The sequence below is a fragment of the Bos mutus genome, chromosome 29 (genome assembly GCF_027580195.1).
Source record: "Bos mutus isolate GX-2022 chromosome 29, NWIPB_WYAK_1.1, whole genome shotgun sequence".
NCBI classification, from domain to species: Eukaryota; Metazoa; Chordata; class Mammalia; order Artiodactyla; family Bovidae; genus Bos; species Bos mutus.
The window spans coordinates 6,575,248-6,593,751 of NC_091645.1; the positions used below are offsets into that span (position 1 = coordinate 6,575,248).

Here is an 18,504-nt window from a genome sequence, read left to right on the forward strand (position 1 = left end):
TAAAATGAATTCAATTTCTTGCTGTGAAGAGATCTCTCTAATGTATTTTTAAGAATGAAAGAACTTCATTAAGAATGAAATGAGGTTGAAGAGAATGAAAGAAAGAATGAAAAGTAGTTGACAGCATTGTTCTAAGCATTTCACCTTTTAACTCAGTCAGAACTTCACTACATCCCTATGAGGGAGGGCCTATTATTAATCCCAGTTTTGCTAACAAGGAAACTGAGTCAGAGAATATAAATAGCTTTTCTGAACATAGTAAGAAGTGATATTAAGATTCAAATCATGGCATTCTGTATCTAGAATCTGTACCCTTGAACATATGTGCCCTGTTTCTTATTCATATTTGTAAGTGACTGGGTAATTTTAGCAGAAAATTTGGAAGTGTTCACACCAGGGAGGGAACAAAAGTTGCCTTTCTTGGCAGAGTATAGATGGAAATGGGAAAAATCTGTAGCAAATGGCAAAATATATTTAATGTAATTTATTGAGTTTTACTATCTCATATAACAAAAACACAAATATGATTAAGAAGGGATTTTAAAAAAAGAAGGAATAGGAACAAATGAAAATGACGATAAATTTGAGAGCTTTTTGGCTCAAGTTGTTACATTAACTGAATCTGAACTAATTTATTTAAATATTTAACTATTTTTAAATTCTAAGAAGTACTAAGTATTAGTTTAAAAAATGAGAGAAATGCATAAATCAGTTTGATCTTGTCAATTAAATAAGTAAAAAGTAATGATAATCTCAGCTTATTTTCAACCTATCAAAATGAAATATTTTAAACATTCCCATATCATTACCTGGGTAAATAATGTAATTCTTGGTAAAGGAATGCACTTTCTCAATGTGAATAAACTGATAGTCTTGACCTTTAAATCAGCCACCCTGTGCTGGTTTGGCTATCTTCATGCCAAGACTCTCTACAGCTTGCTATTTTAGAATTTACCTTGACTTCATGTTTCCCTTTTGGCAATAACCTAGGGAAAGAAGGGGAGTCAAACTGAACTGCAAAACTTTGGAAATAAAGTGCCAAGAGGAGAAGGGGGGTGACAGAGGATGAGATGGTTGGATGCCATCACTGACTCAACGAACATGAGTTTGAGCAAACTTAGGGAGATGGTGATGGACAGGGAGGCCTGGTGTGCTGCAGTCCATGTGGTCGCAGAGGTCGGACGCGACTGAGCGACAGAACAGCAAGACATGGTCCTCTTGTCCTCCGTGTGCTTACCCCCGACCTGCTGATAGCATATGAAATAGTTCCAGGTCAGTGTCTACAACTTCGAAGCTAATCCACACAGGTATATAAACTCAAAATTTTAGATATTGCTGGGGCTGCAAAGTTGGTCCCTTACAAGCTGAATATCTCTGAAAGTGAACAGCATGAGATGAGAAATATAAATATTTATCGGGTGACATATTTGCCCCGTGAAAATTTGAGACTGATCTAAAGGTCAAGACTATCAGTTTCTCCAAGTTGAGAAACTGCATTCATTTCCCAGGAATCACATTACTAACCCTGGTGATGATATGGGGTTGTTTAAAATACTTCATTTTAATATGTTGAAAGGGCTTCCCTCATAGCTCAGCTGGTAAAGAATCCCCTGTAATGTGGGAGACCTGGGTTCGATCCCTGTGTTGGGAAGGTCCCCTGGAGAAGGGAAAGGCTACCCACTCCAGTATTCTTGCCTGCAGAATTCCATGGACTGCATAGTCCATGGGCCCTCAAAGAGTCGGACATGACTGAACGACTTTCACCAAAATAAGCTGAAAATAAGCTGACATCATAAACCTGATTGTCAAAGTTGTAGAGTACGTGGTTTCAACCAACATTTAATAAATATTTATTGAGCATCTATTATGTCCTGGTGACACAGTGGTGAACAAGACAGACGAGGCCCAAACCTCATGGAGCTTCTGTTCCGGTGAGGCAGATACACAATAAACAAGAAAGTGTAATAAATATAGGCATTTATCATTGTAGAAACAGCAATAAAATGAAGAGCTAGAGAAGACCACTTCAGATAGCATGATTAGAGGATCCCTTCCTGCAGGGATAAAATATTTATCAGTGAGAATTTCATACAGTGAGAATGACAGGTCGTGGGGAAAGCTGACTAAATTATTTCAGGCAGAGAGGACGATAAAGCACAAAGGTAATCGAGACAGAAAATCTAGAAGGTTTGAGGATTAACAGAAGGCAGAGTTTCCTGACACAATTAGGGGGATGAAGGAATAAGTTGGGCATATTGTACAGGATCTTATAGAATTTTATTCGAAGATGACGCAAGTAACCTATTGTGAAGTATTCCACTTGTCAACATTGGGAGTACCTTGATATGGTTTACATTTCAATAATAAAAAAATGGTTCAAGTAAAACAAATTTTGTATGATAAATTGGCAGATCAGCTTGGGTGGGGGCCCTGGGGGGGAGGATGAGTCAAGGACGACACTTAAGTTCCTGGCTTTCATAAATTCAAGAAACAGTGGATGAAACTAGAAGGTAAATTTGATCGACCAGGAAGAAATGATAGCCTATTGGCCCAGAGTGGTGTTGGCGGGAAAGGAGGAAAGTGGAGACATTCACTATTTATTGGGTCTCTAGGGTTGCTCTCCCTTTGTGTGACCTATAGCAGCCATCCCCAGGGCTGGGTTTCGTGGAAGACAATCTTTCCATGCCCACTCCAGTGTTCTTGCCTAGAGAATCTCAGGGACGGGGGAGCCTGGTGGGCTGTTGTCTATGGGGTCGCACAGAGTCGGACACGACTGAAGTGACTTAGCAGCAGCAATCTTTCCAGGTGGGGGCGGGGGGTGGTGTGGATATGTATGTGCTGGTGTTGGGGGTGGTTTCAGGATGATTCAAGCACATTATACTTATTGTGTGCTTTATTTCTATTATTATTAATTGTGATGGATGATGAAACAATTATACAGCTCACCATAGTGCAGAACCAGTGGGAGCCCTGAGCTTGTTTTCTTGAGCTCAGGTGGTTATGTGAGCTATGGGGAGCAGTTGTAAACACAGAGGAGGTGCAGCTTGCTCATCTGCCATTCACTTCCTGCTGTGTGTGCTGGTCTATGGCCTGCGAGTTGCGGACCCCTGACCTACAGGATAATCCTGGTGTATCAGTAAAAAGTAAAGCTTCTCAAAATTCTCATTTCAAAAACACGGTTTATTTAACAGAAGGAAATAGTGAACTGAGAACAGGATCAACAGTAGAGACTACCTCAGCAATTCTTAGTTTCACAGTTGCATCAGCATGCATCTGCTGTAGAACTTTTCTTTCTCTTAATTTTGTATCTGACTCTCACCCAAGCAGGCAAAGCTTCACGTGTTTAATTTCATTCTAACACTCTAACTTAAAAATGGAGGCTTTTCATTGGTTATCAGATCTATACTCACTGGCAGTTTGACCACAGAAATGTCACTTATCCTTTCTAAGTCCCATTTTTCTTATCTCTAAAATGGGAGTAATACTATCTGGGAGATTACTATCATATTGACACAATATGTGAATGTACTGTGCAAATAATGATGAACTATTCAAATAGAAAACATAATTGTTATTTTTCTACCTTCACCAGCTCAGATCAGATCAGATCAGTCACTCAGTTGTGTCCGACTCTTTTCGACCCCATGAATCGCAGCACACCAGGCCTCCCTGTCCATCACCAACTCCTGGAGTTCACTAAGACTCACATCCATTGAGTCAGTGATGCCATCCAGCCATCTCATCCTCTGTCATCCCCTTCTCCTCCTGCCCCCAATCCCTCCCAGCATCAGAGTCTTTCCCAATGAGTCAATTCTTCGCATGAGGTGGCCAAAGTACTGGAGTTTCAGCTTTAGCATCAGTCCTTCCAAAGAAATCCCAGGGCTGATCTCCTTCAGAATGGACTTGTTGGATCTCCTTGCAGTCCAAGGGACTCTCAAGAGTCTTCTCCAACACCACAGTTCAAAAGCATCAATTCTTCGGTGCTCAGCCTTCTTCACAGTCCAACTCTCACATCCATACATGACCACTGGAAAAACCATAGCCTTGACTAGACAGACCTTTGTTGGCAAAGTAATGTCTCTGCTTTTGAATATGCTATCTAGGTTGGTCATAACTTTCCTTCCAAGGAGTAAGCATCTTTTAATTTCATGGCTGCAGTCACCATCTGTAGTGATTTTGGAGCCCAGAAAAATAAAGTCTGACACTGTTTCCACTGTTTCCCCATCTATTTCCCATGAAGTGGTGGGATGCCATGATCCTCATTTTCTGAATGTTGAGCTTTAAGCCAACTTTTTCACTCTCCACTTTCACTTTCATCAAGAGGCTTTTGAGTTCCTCTTCACTTTCACCAGCTCACATTGCATCAAATTCAAGGTAACTTCCTTCTTTTCTGTATCTTAACTAAGTAAACCTCCAATATTCCTACCCCTGGAAAAAGACACTGGAATGTGCTTGAGTGGATGTTTTCCATGGTTGGAATTGTGTCCGTGGTCACATAACCACATCTCTGCTTGCCCCTATTCACCTCATGACCAAGGGCACACACTTTTCAGTAGTTGACAGTGAGAGAATCTCAGAATGTAAAATTATTCTGGTGAAGAAGTTCTCAGAATGTGGTCCAAGGAGCCAGGGGATTCATGAGACTCCTTCATGGGTTGACAGGTTATTCCTTTTTCAAGTATTAAGTCTGTATAATACTGTATTTTCTTCACATACTGTAACCGAAACAATGTATCATAACAAATGGAGTAGAGGAACAGATAATACAGCATCCATCAATTAAGCCAGGCAATAGAGTTTGCAAAACTGTAAAACAATGTAACTCTTCTGATTTTTTTCATGCTATATTTTAGAGTGCCACTTTCATTTTATTATTATTAAATGAGTAAGTCAATTGTTAATTTTTTTTTTTTTTTTACTTTCATCCTAATGGAGTTAACACTGCCAGATATAATCCATATAAAGCTCTTTGGAGTCCTCATAATCTTTAAGAATGTAAAGGGATGCCAAGAACAAAAAGTCTGTGAAATATTGGCAGAGTGCAATCAACCAGCCTATGCAGCATTATTAAGCAACCCTGTGATCTTTCCCGGATAAGCTCTCATCAGTTGAGTTTTCATGCACAGAAAGCTAATCCTTCTGCCTTCTGTAAAGGTGTAAAACCTTCTGCCTTTCCTCTTGCTTATCTTCCTCCCTTCCTTTCTTTCATTAATTTTATTGAGAGGATGAATGAGTTGGCTAACTGACAAAATCTTGAGATGCAAAATAATAGTCCATAGAGTCCATATAGAGCATGGACTCTAGTGGAAAAGGCAGTCAATAAAATGATGATAGTGAACTGTGAACACAGGAACATAAGGTCACAGAAGAGAGAGTTTTGACATCTGCCTAGGAGATCAGAAGGAGAAAAGCAGAGTATGGCACTTGGGGCATCACAAGATCTGAACAAATAATTCAGCTCTCTTTTTACTCTTGTGGCTCAACCTCTTATTTTAAATAGAAGTGGCCCACTGTAGCCACCAAGGTGGTACCTTACTCCTATTTCTCTTCAAGAGAGAAGGTGTCACAGGAGTGCAGTTTGCTGACAGACTCCGGTTGCAGTGACTTCAGGAACCACCTCAGTTTTCCAGTCCAGGACAATGGCAAGTGCACCATGAATTGACCATCGGCCTGGGCATTTTTCCCAAGACAAGCTCTTGCATGGGTGTCATCGCACAAGAGTTCCCTATTGGACCGGCTGACACTATCTCAGAGTAGTATTCCCAAGTCTCTTTCTCTCAGATTGATCCTCCTTCATTTTCACAGAGGTCAGAACTACACTGGAGTCTGAGACTTTGCCTTCCTATTCCTTTTCCCTCTCTAAGTTCTTTTGCAGGCAATCAGTTCAGTGCAGTTCAGTCACTCAGTCGTGTCTGACTCTTTGCAACCCCATGAATCGCAGCACGCCAGGCCTCCCTGTCCATCACCGGCTCCCGGAGATCGCTCAAACTCATGTCCATCGAGTTGGTGATGCCATCCAGCTATCTCTTCCTCTGTCCCCTTCTCCTCCTGCCCCCAATCCCTCCCAGCATCAGGGTTTTTTCCAGTGAGTCAACTCTTCACATCAGGTGGCCAAAGTATTGGAGTTTCAGCTTTAGCATCATTCCTTCCAAAGAATACCCAGGACTGATCTCCTTTAGAATGTACTGGTTGGATCTCCTTGCAGTCCAAGGGACTCTCAAGAGTCTTCTCCAACACCACAGTCCAAAAGCATCAATTCTTTGGCGCTCAGCTTTCTTTACAGTCCAGCTCTCACATCCATACATGACCAGTGGAAAAACCATAGCCTTGACTAGACGAACCTTTGTTGGCAAAGAAATGTCTCTACTTTTGAATATGCTATCTAGGTTGGTCATAACTTTCCTTCCAAGGAGTAAGCGTCTTTTAATTTCATGGCTGCAATCACCATCTGCAGTGATTTTGGAGCCCCCAAAAATAAAGTCTGCCACTGTTTCCACTGTTTCCCCATCTATTTTCCATGAAGTGATGGGACCAGATGCCATGATCTTCGTTTTCTGAATGTTGAGCTTTAAGCCAACTTTTTCACTTTCCTCGTTGACTTTCATCAAGAGGCTTTTTAGTTCCTCTTCACTTTCTGCCATAAGGGTGATGTCATCTGCGTATCTGAGGTTATTGATATTTCTCCCAGCAATCTTGATTCCAGCTTGTGCTTCTTCCAGCCCAGCATTTCTCATGATGTACTCTGCATAGAAGTTAAATAAGCATGGTGACAATATTCAGCCTTGATGTACTCCTTTCCCTATTTGGAACCAGTCTGTTGTTCCATGCCCAGTTCTAACTGTTGCTTCCTGACCTGCATATAGGTTTCTCAAGAGGCAGGTCAGGTGGTCTGGTATTCCCATCTCTTTCAGAATTTTCCAGTTTATTGTGATCCACACAGTCAAAGGCTTTGGCATAGTCAATAAAGCAGAAATAGATGTTTTTCTGGAACTCTCTTGCTTTTTCAATGATCCAGCAGATGTTGGCAATTTGATCTCTGGTTCCTCTGTCTTTTCTACAACCAGCTTGAACATCTGAAAGTTCCCAGGCATTACCCCCTAATTAATTCTCTGAACCTCAGTTCTGTCTCTAGTTCCAGTGAAATTGAAATCATGTAATATCTTGCTCACACAATTGTATAATAATTAGATGAGATGATATATGTGAATTACCTTGATAAAATGTAGACTCCTAAATGGGCTTCCCTGGTGACTCAGAGAGTAAACAACCTGCCTGCAATGGCAGAGACCCAGTTCGATTCCTGGGTTGGGAAGATCCCCTGGAGAAGGAAATGGCAACCCAATCCAGTATTCTTGCCTGGAAAATCCCATGGATACAGAGGAGCCTGGCAGGCTACAGTCCATGGGGTCTCAACGAGTCAGACATGACTCAGTGACAAACACACTAAAGTCGTAAATAAATGAAATTATTATGGTTGCTACTCTGACTACCAATGCCAGATATGTAGAATGCCAAATGGTATTCTACATTGATATGTCATATTTTTTCTCTATTTCTTTGATCCTTCTTTGTTTCGATATGCATTTCTGAACAGTGACTTTCAAACTTATTCAAAAGGAATATGGGAATCAAGATGCTCTTTGCCAAATACATGAAATATAGCTATATTTATGCCCATGATACTATTCATTCATTCAAAAAATACGTGAGTACTATGTACCAGAATTATTGAGGGTGCTAGGATTGTAGCAGAGAAATAGGATTTGGAGTCTATTGTCTAATAAAGATAGTTTTCTAGTAGTAATATATACAGTAATAAATGTCAGTTATCTGTAGAATCTGTATTAACTGTCTTCTCAAAGCTAGATGAGGTAGTCATAGGTCTACACCAATTATGCACAAGTTGTAAATGAGAAAACTAAGGCACAAAGAGAAGTCAGATAACTTCCTCAAGATCAAAATATTAATAGTTGGTGAGTAGCAGAACTATGCTTCAAACTTAGGCAGTGTGATACAAGTTCTTGTTCACCTCTAAGCTCTCGCTGAGAATCTAAGTGATTCTCAAGCTGCAGCTATCTGAGGATCCTTTGAAAGGGTTAAAACATAAGATAGTGGGGAACTGATTCAGTAGGTATGGCTGGGAGTCAAGAATCTACATTTCTAGCAAATTCCAAAGAGATGCATATGCATCTGGTCATTTTCATCCAGCAGTTTGAGAATTACTGCCAAGTAATGCTGTGCTGTGCTTAGTCACTCAGCCGTGTCCCACTCTCTGTGACCCCATGGTGACCCCATGGACCATAGCCTGCCAGGCTCCTCTGTCCATGGGATTCTCCAGGCCAGAATACTGGAGTAGATTGACATGCCTTCCTCCAGGGGATCTTCCCAACCCAGGGATCCAACCCAAGTCTCCTGCATTACAGATGGATTCTTTACCATCTGAGTTACAGGGAGGTCTGATAAGCAATGCTACTTCTTTATAAACCTAGTTAAAATGATCTGAGCCCAGTACCAAACTGTGGTGTGCTCAAAAATTGACTTTTACTTCATATCCTTTGAAATATACGAAATTTTCAGGAATGCAACTTTTAGATAAATCAATAGGACTTTGTTCTGCTGGGAACTTGACCAAGAGTTTTCCAGCATGACATCTGATAAAGCAACTGTGACATTCATTCAAGATACTGTCATCTCTGGATCATTTCCCAATAGTAAAATACATCCACTAGACTAAGGGGTATTTGAGTTATAAACTCACTGAAATACTTTCTATTCTTAGAAAAAAGGTACCTGTCAATTTTACAATTCTACATAGAGACATAAAATGCAAGTATCTGAATATCTCATTTTATTCTCCAGTACATTCATACATGAGCATTTTAGGTAATGAAATACAGGTGTTTGTATTAAACTTTATCTAAAATATCTTTTCCTCAATATTTACACCTTTTGCCCTTACTTTCTGTGGTCATATCAATGAGATTTTTTTCCCTCTGTTTTCATTTTAATTTTTTAAAATATCTTTTTGTCTTTCATATTATCGGTACTTTTCAAATAAGCTTATATATGAATTTCATTTCAAATTAGCAAAAGGTCTCTATAAAATATTTGTTATAAAAATAAAACTTTACATCTGATCAATTTGAGAATCACTAGTTTTTTTCCCTGCTAATGGAGAGAGGACTAGTTTGAGAATTATTAGATTAGTGGAAATAAACTAAATTGAAAGTCAAAGTACCTGAGGTTTATTCCTAAATCTTAGTAACTGGCAATGCGATGTTATTATTATCTCTGGATCTTCATTTCCAAATAGCAAAACAAATCCATTAGGTTAAGAAGTCTTCAAGATTCTTTCCTATTTATTCACTGACTAGAGATGTGTTTTCAACTTTTTTCACAATTGTTTGTGCTACTTTGCACGATCAAAGAAAATTTCAACTTGATTATTCAATTCATAACTGATGATCTAATATAAGTTTTAGTATTTTAACAACCAATGGCACATTTTCTCAGAGATTAGGAATGCTGTTTCTCTGTCAGAGTGTTATCTCTGAACAGTAAATGGGCTAGTTTAATTCATGCTGTCAGCTTTTCATCCTAAGAAAATGGCAATAAAACCTGGAAGAAGGGTGTTAGCCCCACCCATGCCTTTGCAGTTTGTGACTATATTAGAGAGCATTTTCATTTCTGAGCTTTCAACAGCAACACCTTCTGCCAAATTGAAATTGGCTTTCAGGCCTAGAAACCAAGATAAGGTTATTAAGTGAATTTACTTTAACACCTTAGGACACTTCCTTAGTTTTTTCAAGCCATTATCTAGGGAGACAAAGGTGTATAATCTGGACTTGCTTCCTTCAATCTGGTGGAAAAGGTGGACATAAAAATATTTATTTGAAACCAGTGTAATGAGGGCAAAATGAATGTGCCCTAGCAGGAACACAGGAAAGTCTGTCTTCTTCATCACCTGACGCCTAGAACACTCTGTGCAGGAAAGGAGCCCCGACTTCCAACAACAGACAGGAAAGACAGCAGCTCTCACAGAAAAGGGTGATAATTAAACTGAACAAGGAAGCATCTGGAAATCGTGCTACTTAATAATTACCAGCGATCAGACTGGCACTCTGAAACCTGATCACAAGACCGGCTTTCTCCCACCAGCTACCTTCCTCATCCAGGGCAAGTTACTTCCTCTCTCTGGGCCTGAACCTTTTCAGTTGTAAAACAAGAGCTTCAGTGCCTGTATGCGTTTGCCAGCGCGCGTGAGCACAACTAAATCCTATAAAATTAACAGGAGGACAAAAAAAACAAAACACTAGTACACAAAAACTGCAAGTTTGCACTACAACTGAATTCTCCTGTAGACAACAGGCCAAGAACATTAACGGGAAACCGACAAAATCCAGCAAAAAAAAAAAAAAAAAGGCAGAGAAAGTTTTGGGAAAAGGAAGGAAGAGCAGTTTTCAAACAGCTGGGGGGTGGGTGGGAGTGTGCTGGTGGTCGCAGGTAAAGAAAGTAGTTATGAGGGAAAAAAAAGTTAACTGAGTGAGGACTAAGTGGGGACGACGAGCAAGTAAGGAAAGCTGCCCTAGTTAGACCGCGTGCTCTGGACCTCTTTCCCAGCCTGGATGCCGCCAGCCCCTCACCGCCGCCTCCGCACCTGGCTCCCGCTTCTCTCTGACTTTCGGTCTCCCCTCGCCCGCAGGCCTGACTCTGTACGGCCCCCGGCCTTTTATTTTTCTTTTTTATTCTCAGTCTGCCTCCCTCCGTTACCCCTCCAGGAGCGAAGGAGCGCGTCCTGGGCGCCCACGGAGCGGCGGTGACTCTCCCGCCCTCGGAGAGCTGTCCTCGGGCAACCGAACCCCAGAGCCGGCGGCCCCCGCGTGACCCACGCGCCCCGAGCCCCACCTGAGGGGCGGAGCGACTCCCGGGCGCGACCCTTAGCCCCGCCCGAGGCCCCACCCCCGCCGGGCCGCGTTTCCGGCCCCTCTGCCGACTTTAAGGCGCGCGCGGCCGCGGTGGCTGCAGTCTCGCCCGGCTCGCCGCGGCTTTCTGTCGCCCCAGCTTCCTCCCGGCTCTGCCGGCATGGGTCCCTGGTCCGGCTCGCGGCTCGTCGCTCTCTTGCTGCTCGTCTATGGCGCTGGCTCCGTGCGCGGGGACACGCCTGCCAACTGCACCTACCCCGACCTGCTGGGCACCTGGGTCTTCCAGGTGGGCTCCAGCGGCTCCCAGCGCGATGTCAACTGCTCGGTGATGGGTAAGCCGCTGGCGCCTGGGCACCCGCTTCCTCCCTGGGTCTGCCCGGGGCTCCTGCGCTTCGATCCCTGTGCCCTTGTCCCCGCAGCGAACCCCCCACTCCCCCGCCCCGCGTTGGCGGGAGGCCAGGAAGTCCTGGCTGGACTTGGGGTCCCCCCGAGCGCCCCCTCTCGCTCCAGGGCGGCGATGTCAGAGTGGAGAGGCTGAGCGCTTCTAACTTCACGTGGTCTTGATTATTTCCTTGGGCCCTCAACACTTTCTGCAGTAACTTTTTTTTTTCTCCCTTGAGTTTTGTTTCTTGTTTTTTGTTTGTTTGTTTGTTTGGAAGAGAGTTGAGAACAGGCAATCTTATCTCCCCATCCAATCCTCAGTATTTCATTGTGATAGTGAAAAATGAGCGTAAAGACTCTTGAGAATATAGCTGTTAACTTTTTCTCCTTTTATTTGATTGTGGAAAAGAGCCCTTATGCCCAGCGGTTTTGATTTGGACTTGTGTTGATGCTGTTAGTCTGAGAAAGCTTCTGGTATGGTACCCCTCCACAGTTTCATGCATTGCAGGATGGGTTCATGTATTGCAGGGCAGGTAGTATACAATTTTTTTTTTTTTTTAATACCTCTTTAGCCAGTAATTTGAAATGCAGGGAGCCAAGCACAATGTGTAGCTCACGGAAGGCTCTCAGTATCTTGTATCTGAGCAAACTCAGGGAGATGGTGAAGGACAGGGAAGCCTGGCTTGCTGCAGTCCACTGGGTCACAAAGAGTCAGACACGACTGAGTCACTGAACAACAACATTTGAACACACTAGAACATTTCATCTGGTCTCAGATAACACTGCTATCCTGAGGACAAAGGGAGAAGGGAGAGGAAAAAAACACAGTCTTGGGTCTTGTTCTCAGACCCTTACCACACTGTGGCTTCTGCAGAATGAGCAAAGCTCTTGGCCACAATTTCCTTGTTAACAGAACAAAGATTGCCAGTTCATTTGTCACTGAACAGACTGACTCAGCTGTCCAACTCCAAATGACTATGTGGCACTTCATAATATGGGGCATTATAATCATGTTCTCTTTTAAAAGTTGAACTTGGAGGTCCAAAGCAGAAGGGAGATCAGGATTTGCTTTGTTCTGTCACATGGAATCTCCTGTGTGCACTCGGTCACTCAGTCCCATGCAACTCTTTGCAGCTCCCATGGACTGTGGCCCGCCAGACTCCTCTGTCCTTGGAATTTTCCAGGCAAGAATACTGGAGTGGGTTGCCATTCGTACTCCAGGGGATCTTCCCCACCCAGGGATCGAACCCAGTTCTTGTGCGTCTCCTGCCTTGGCCTTCACCACTAGTGCCACCTGAGAAGCCCTTGGAATCTCCTATTTCAGAGCAGTAATAGGAAACATGGAAAATTTGTGTACAGTGTGGAAGCTTCCAGAGTGGACAGGCAGAATCCTTTTCAGGCAGCCTCTGCCCACATACCATACTTTGACCTTAATCTAATCATTAAAGACAAATCTGAGTCCCCATTTTCTGAAGGTTAAAAGTTTAGTTCCTATCAATATAAATTAGTTATGTAGGATAAAAACCTTGAGTTTGCTGAAGACTGGAAGGATTGAGATTCTGAGATTCTGAGCTTTGTAGACATTTTGGAGAAAGATACCCCATTTCTTCTTTGAAGAGATCATTGTCCTTTGTTCTTATGACCTGATAGCAGATGTTTTTATATTTCCACTTTTTGACTACCATTTTGTCTTCTCTCCATTTCTGTCTCTCATTTTCAACATTCCCTATTTCTCCTTTTCTTCAGGGAAAATTTTTTTTTAGTGCTTGGATCCTCTGGGAAGGTAGTGGCTGCACTTTTGGGGGTCTCTACGTGATGGGTTACTTAATATATCTTTTTGAGCCTTCACTTCACAGGCTTGCCTGAGACCCCTCTGGGATTATTCAGAAAGAGGCCACAGCACACTCTGATATCTTCATAAGCCAGATCCCTGGTATTCAGCAGCGTGAAAAGAAAGCTGCTTAAAAATAATGGAACTTACAGATGAGACGACCTCCCATCGAAGTCCAAATAACTTTCCTTTGTTGTGTATTTTCTTTTCTTTAGGACCCCCAGAAAAAAAAGTGGTGGTGCACCTCAAGAAGTTGGATACAGCATATGATGACTTTGGCAATTCCGGCCATTTCACCATCATTTACAATCAAGGCTTTGAGATTGTGTTGAATGACTACAAGTGGTTCGCCTTTTTTAAGGTAAGTTTTGTTGGAATATGCATTCGTTATTTCCAGTGATTTGGTATCTGAAGACTATTCTAATAGGGAGACCCTCAGTATTTGAACTTTAGATCAGGAAGATAACAAGAATTGTACCAGTTTTTCAAAGGAGAAATTAAATGATGTAATTTTGCCACTTTATTTAAAATTATGACTTTGGTTTAAAAAAAAAAAACACATCAAATCTATATTTGTGTGCAATCCATCTGTATTTAAATTTACATTTTGGTAAGTATGACTAAATACTTAATTTATTTTCTTAATTACTACACCTTTATTTCTGATTGCTTAGTTACTTGGCTTCCTAATGAATCTGTAGGAAAGATAGGAATTTTATAAATTGTTCTTGAGGTTATTATACTGTCCCTCTTATCATTGTTTGTTAGCTCTAAGAAATTGACTTGAATGACTCATTGAAATAATGTCATATACTAAATATATTAATGTGAATAACTTATTTGACTAAGCTCAAAGAGATGGAGAGCGTTGGAGTTACCCCTTGGGCTAAAGTAAAAGGTAGCCCCACCAGCCCAGCTGGTTTTCTTCTCTCACCAGGGAAGAACTGATGTCCATTCCGGTAGTCTTACACACTGCTTCTAATTGCAGACACGCTCTAGGGTAAAACAGTTGGGCACAAACTGCAGTCCATCCCAGATATCCTTTCTGTTTGCAGAGTATTAAATGGCTTAACTAAGTTGAATCCACAAGCCTGAGACTAGCTGTTTCTTATTATAAATAAAGGTTAATAAATAGAGACTCTATCAAGGGATAGTGTCGATAGCGTTTAAAACATATGGTAAGAGTTAACCGGTTAAATGGTAAGAGTTAAGCAATTACAGGATTTTGTGGAAACATGAGGGAATGAGTCTGTTAAAGATGAGGAAAGACAAAGAACCAGCAAAAGACGAGTTTCTAAATTTATTGTGATTCCTCATGTGGGTTGTGATGTAATGAGTCAAATGTCTTAGAATCATAATGCCCAATACTTTTTTTTTTTTTTAACTATGAGGACCCTTTCTTAATATGAAAAAAGAAAAGAGAGACAGGAAAAATTGTCTCCTCTCACCTGGATTGGCTATCTGCTTTTTAGCTGGTGGGAACCAGTCCATCTGTGCTGGCCACTGGCAGGCCAGCAGTCTGCTGTATTAGTTGAAGCCCATGCTTGACCATTTATTAAATATTTTTTATCACCACCCCTAGATACTATCACCCTATAGATACTATATATTTTTAAAAATTGTTAAGAGTATCTGTATGAGCTTTTAAAGTGGTAGTGTGTAAATGTGATTCCATCTGAGTATAATTCTTGATCTACGTTTTGATAGGTCTAGGGCTTTGGAGACCTCTTGCGGGTACTCTGTTACAGTCCTTTAAAAGTTCTTGGCTTTTAGGTTGGGAGTCAGTGCCTGTGAACTTGATGCTCCATGAAAGAGAGATTCGAATCAATTCTTCCCATGTACCCTCTTGCCCCTCCTTTCCCTTTTTCTCCCTTTCCTTTTTCTTCTGTGGATACAAAACAGGTAACCAATATTTGTTTAAAACATGCAAGTGAAGTAGAATTCAGTTGAGAAATAGGTTGCCTGAATAAGTACAAGATAGGGTGTAGTATGTAAATAGATGAATAAATAGTTTTACCCATTTAGCTTGGAAGACTTTTCATTCTTCACTTCGGTAGACTTGGAGAAACAGGTAGCGGAGCTCTGATGACCCCGTCAATTACCCGAGATGTAATCAGAAAGAGGCAAGGGCCATTTCCCTCCACTAATATTTTCCTATCGGTTTGTCTGCTCTCAGCTTGAATAGGAGTCTGGAGGTGGTGGGGACAGAGGGTATGGCTACCAGCCATACTGACCCTTGAACAGTAACAGGTTTGAACTTCATGGGCCCACTTACACAGAGATTTTTTTGTTCTATAGTAAATGCTGCAGTACTACACGATCAGAGGTTAGTTGAATCTGCAGATGAGAATCCAAGGTTGGTTGATACCTTAGATGTGGAACCCTGTTTGTGGAGGGCTGGCTATTAATTATTGGTGGGTTTTCAGCTACTTGCGGGATTGGTGCCCCAAACCCTGTGCTCTTCCTTTGTTCAAGGGTCAGCTCTTATTTCTCTTTAGGTTGAAGGTGTAAGCAGATTTCGCACTTTTCTGTAGCCTCAGAACATTATTTTCAGGTAAATAAAGGCTTTTTAAAGCCAAATAAGGTTTTAAGTGTTCTCAACCATAATTGGGAAGTCATTGTATACTCTCTTGTAGGGTAGAACCCTACCTGATCTTGTGCTTCTGAATGGCATCCTCTCATTAGTAATAAAAATAACAAGAGTGTTCTCTTGCTACTGATTTCAGTATATTTTTTTAAAAGTGTCCATTTGACCAGAACCATTATCAGGAATGTGTTTTCTTTTCCTGTTGAAAAATCAGACACTCTCGTCTGTGGTTAGGTCATGTGATGTCATAATTTCAGTAAGCAGAGCAAAACATTAACAAGGTATATGGTTTTAAAATTTCTCTCAACATAATCAAGTAGTTCCAGAGAAACATGCTTTCCAGAGTGATAAAATGCCATGTTCTCTTAGCAAATCCAACAGGAAAAGTAATGGAGAGCAGCAAAGCTTAACAAATTTAGGAAAAATGATAAAGTGGAGTTGACTTTACATAATAGGACAAATACTTTGGCGGGAACACTTTTTAACATAAAAGTCTTGCTGGCCTTTACCCGAAGCTTAGGGTATTTCCTGCAGTGCTGGAGGTGCTGGGGAGACCATGCTGTGACCCAACAAAGGGCACCTATGTACGCAGAGGCGCGTGAGATTCTTTTCTTCCTACCGATTTTAGAAGTAACTTTTAAATGAAAATTACTTTTTTAAAAAGAGCAGTTATCAAAATATAAGCAGTATTTTACTATTCAGCTATCATACATAAGCTAACTGCTATTGTAATCCACTCAACTAACTGCCATTGCAGAAACATCTGACGAACGTTTGTCAGATATACCCTCCGTTGTTAGTCTGCGAATCAGCTGAATTTCAGGTCTCTCCACTGACTCATAACAGACTCTCCCACTTGTTTCCCTTCGCCCTGTTTCAGATATGCTTTCATGAAATTGGTTCTTAGGGTTGTTCCTGCTCGAGTTTGTTGAGCAGGTAATGCGGGCAAGGTTTCCTGTTCGGTGCCTACTCCTCATCCCCCAGCTCAGCCTGCAGTTCAGAACAGACAGCTTCCACCTCATTCTCCCTGCATTCCAACTTTGGAGCCATGGGGCACCACTTTTGTTGCCAGGAACGTGCTGTATTCAGTTCTCCTTATTCTGGCCTCATCTGGAGAGTAAGCAGAATTCTTCATGATTTGTTCTTTTAGGCCTTTTTCCCCTTGGTTTTAACTGCTTAAGAAATCGGCAGTGGAGTAGGATGATCTTGTTTTCTTGTAATGTATGATCTCAAGCTAGATAAAAGTTTGGGAGGAAATCTTGACGCTGAAAGTTTACGCACTGTGTGAGTCAGGAAGGAAGCACTGGGTTTGTATTTTTGGAAGACACTTTTTCCTACTCAACTTTCACCGTAGGTGCAGTGATCAGAACACTCTGGGGGGGTTACAAACTCAAATGAATTTAGGGCTCACCGAGGCAGATACCTAGGCATCTGAAACAACTTTATGTAAAGCAGTAAGGAGTAATTTGATTTATGGCCTATGAAATGAAAACTTTCCTACAGACATTTGAATTCAGTTTTCCCTTAAAATAATGTGCTGGCCACAGACCAGTTTCTAAGACTATCAGCTTTTAATAGCATTGCCATTTGATTGTAAGTCCAACATCTCTGCAAATGAAAAGTACTTGCAGATAAAAACAACCAACTTCGTTTATGAGAACACACAATGTAACAAAACAATACAAAGGATGTTTAATTATGACTGACTTTGTGATGGGTAGGTAAGTGATTATTTTTTCTTCTTTATGCTTTTGTGTACTTTGTCCATTTTTTTACCATGAGCATGTGTAACGCTCCTCTCCACTGTCCTCTACCTGATTGCCAAGGAAGGAAGTGGTATGAAACAGACTCAGCTCCAAAGGATACCCTTAAGTTGAATAGGCTTTCTAACATTTTGCTGTTTCTCCTTTTACTTTCTGAGACGGTAAAAGGGAGCAGCAGAGAATGAACTCAGTTTATATTTTGAAGATTAAACTACTCAAGGGCTAAAGAAAGTACATAGAAGCTAGACTCATAATGGCTGAAAAACTTATTTGGTGATAGTTAAACAAAGTTCACTGATTTTCTAATTGAGTTTTTGTTTGGGACCTACCAGTCTTAGTAGAACTGTAAGCTAAAAACTCTACCGTGAGTATTTCTAAAGCAGCTTGGTACTCAAAACAAAGATGTTGGGAAATCCATACCAGAGGATTTATTTGCCCATTTCGTGTGCTAGTGACTTGCAAATTTCAAGCTTGTTACACAGCCAGAAATCATGTGTTTTCTACAGCAAAGGATTTGGGAGTCTCGTGTGGTCTCTTCTGTTGTGACTTCTGGGTTTATTTCTAAGATGTAACAATTCAACTTTCAGAGTATTACTGAGATAGAGTTACCTGCTTTAATATAGATTGAATACACCAAAATGAGGTGTTTGTCTTGTCTTTCTTTTAAATAATTTGATGTTTACTTTTTAAAGTGTTTGGATTGAGGAAAAGAATCAGAAGACGCCTAGCCATTTGTTTTCTTTCGTGATGATGCTTTAATCTCAATGTAATGACTGAGTTTTCCATTGTAAACCTTTCATAGGATGTCACTGATCTTATCAGTCAGTTTTTCATGCAACTGGGAACTGTGGGGATGTATGATATTCCACATCTGAGGAACAAACTGGGTGAGCTCCATTGAAATACTTCTAACTTTCTTATTAAATGCAAGCTTCCCTCCTCCCTGGTGGCTTAGGCAAGTTAATGTTTGTTTTTTCATCAGGGAGAGGGAGTTGGAGAATAGACAGATTATGGTTTTCT

The 18,504-nt window shown here is 41.2% G+C and overlaps 1 protein-coding gene across 2 annotated transcripts in view; it reads left to right on the top strand.

The window, feature by feature from the left end:
* The first annotated feature begins 10,982 nt into the window (after positions 1-10,982).
* Positions 10,983-18,504, top strand: part of CTSC (cathepsin C) — a 40,267-nt gene continuing 32,745 nt past the window's right edge. Inside the window, exons 1-3 of one of the 2 annotated variants that reach the window (XM_014482545.2) lie at positions 10,983-11,254; positions 13,350-13,495; positions 18,287-18,371. In XM_014482545.2, coding sequence (XP_014338031.1) covers positions 11,083-11,254; positions 13,350-13,495; positions 18,287-18,371 — 403 coding nt within the window. In that variant the 5' untranslated portion in view covers positions 10,983-11,082. The remainder of the gene's footprint in view (positions 11,255-13,349; positions 13,496-18,286; positions 18,372-18,504) is intronic. The other variant, XM_005908724.2, reaches the window with a different exon arrangement.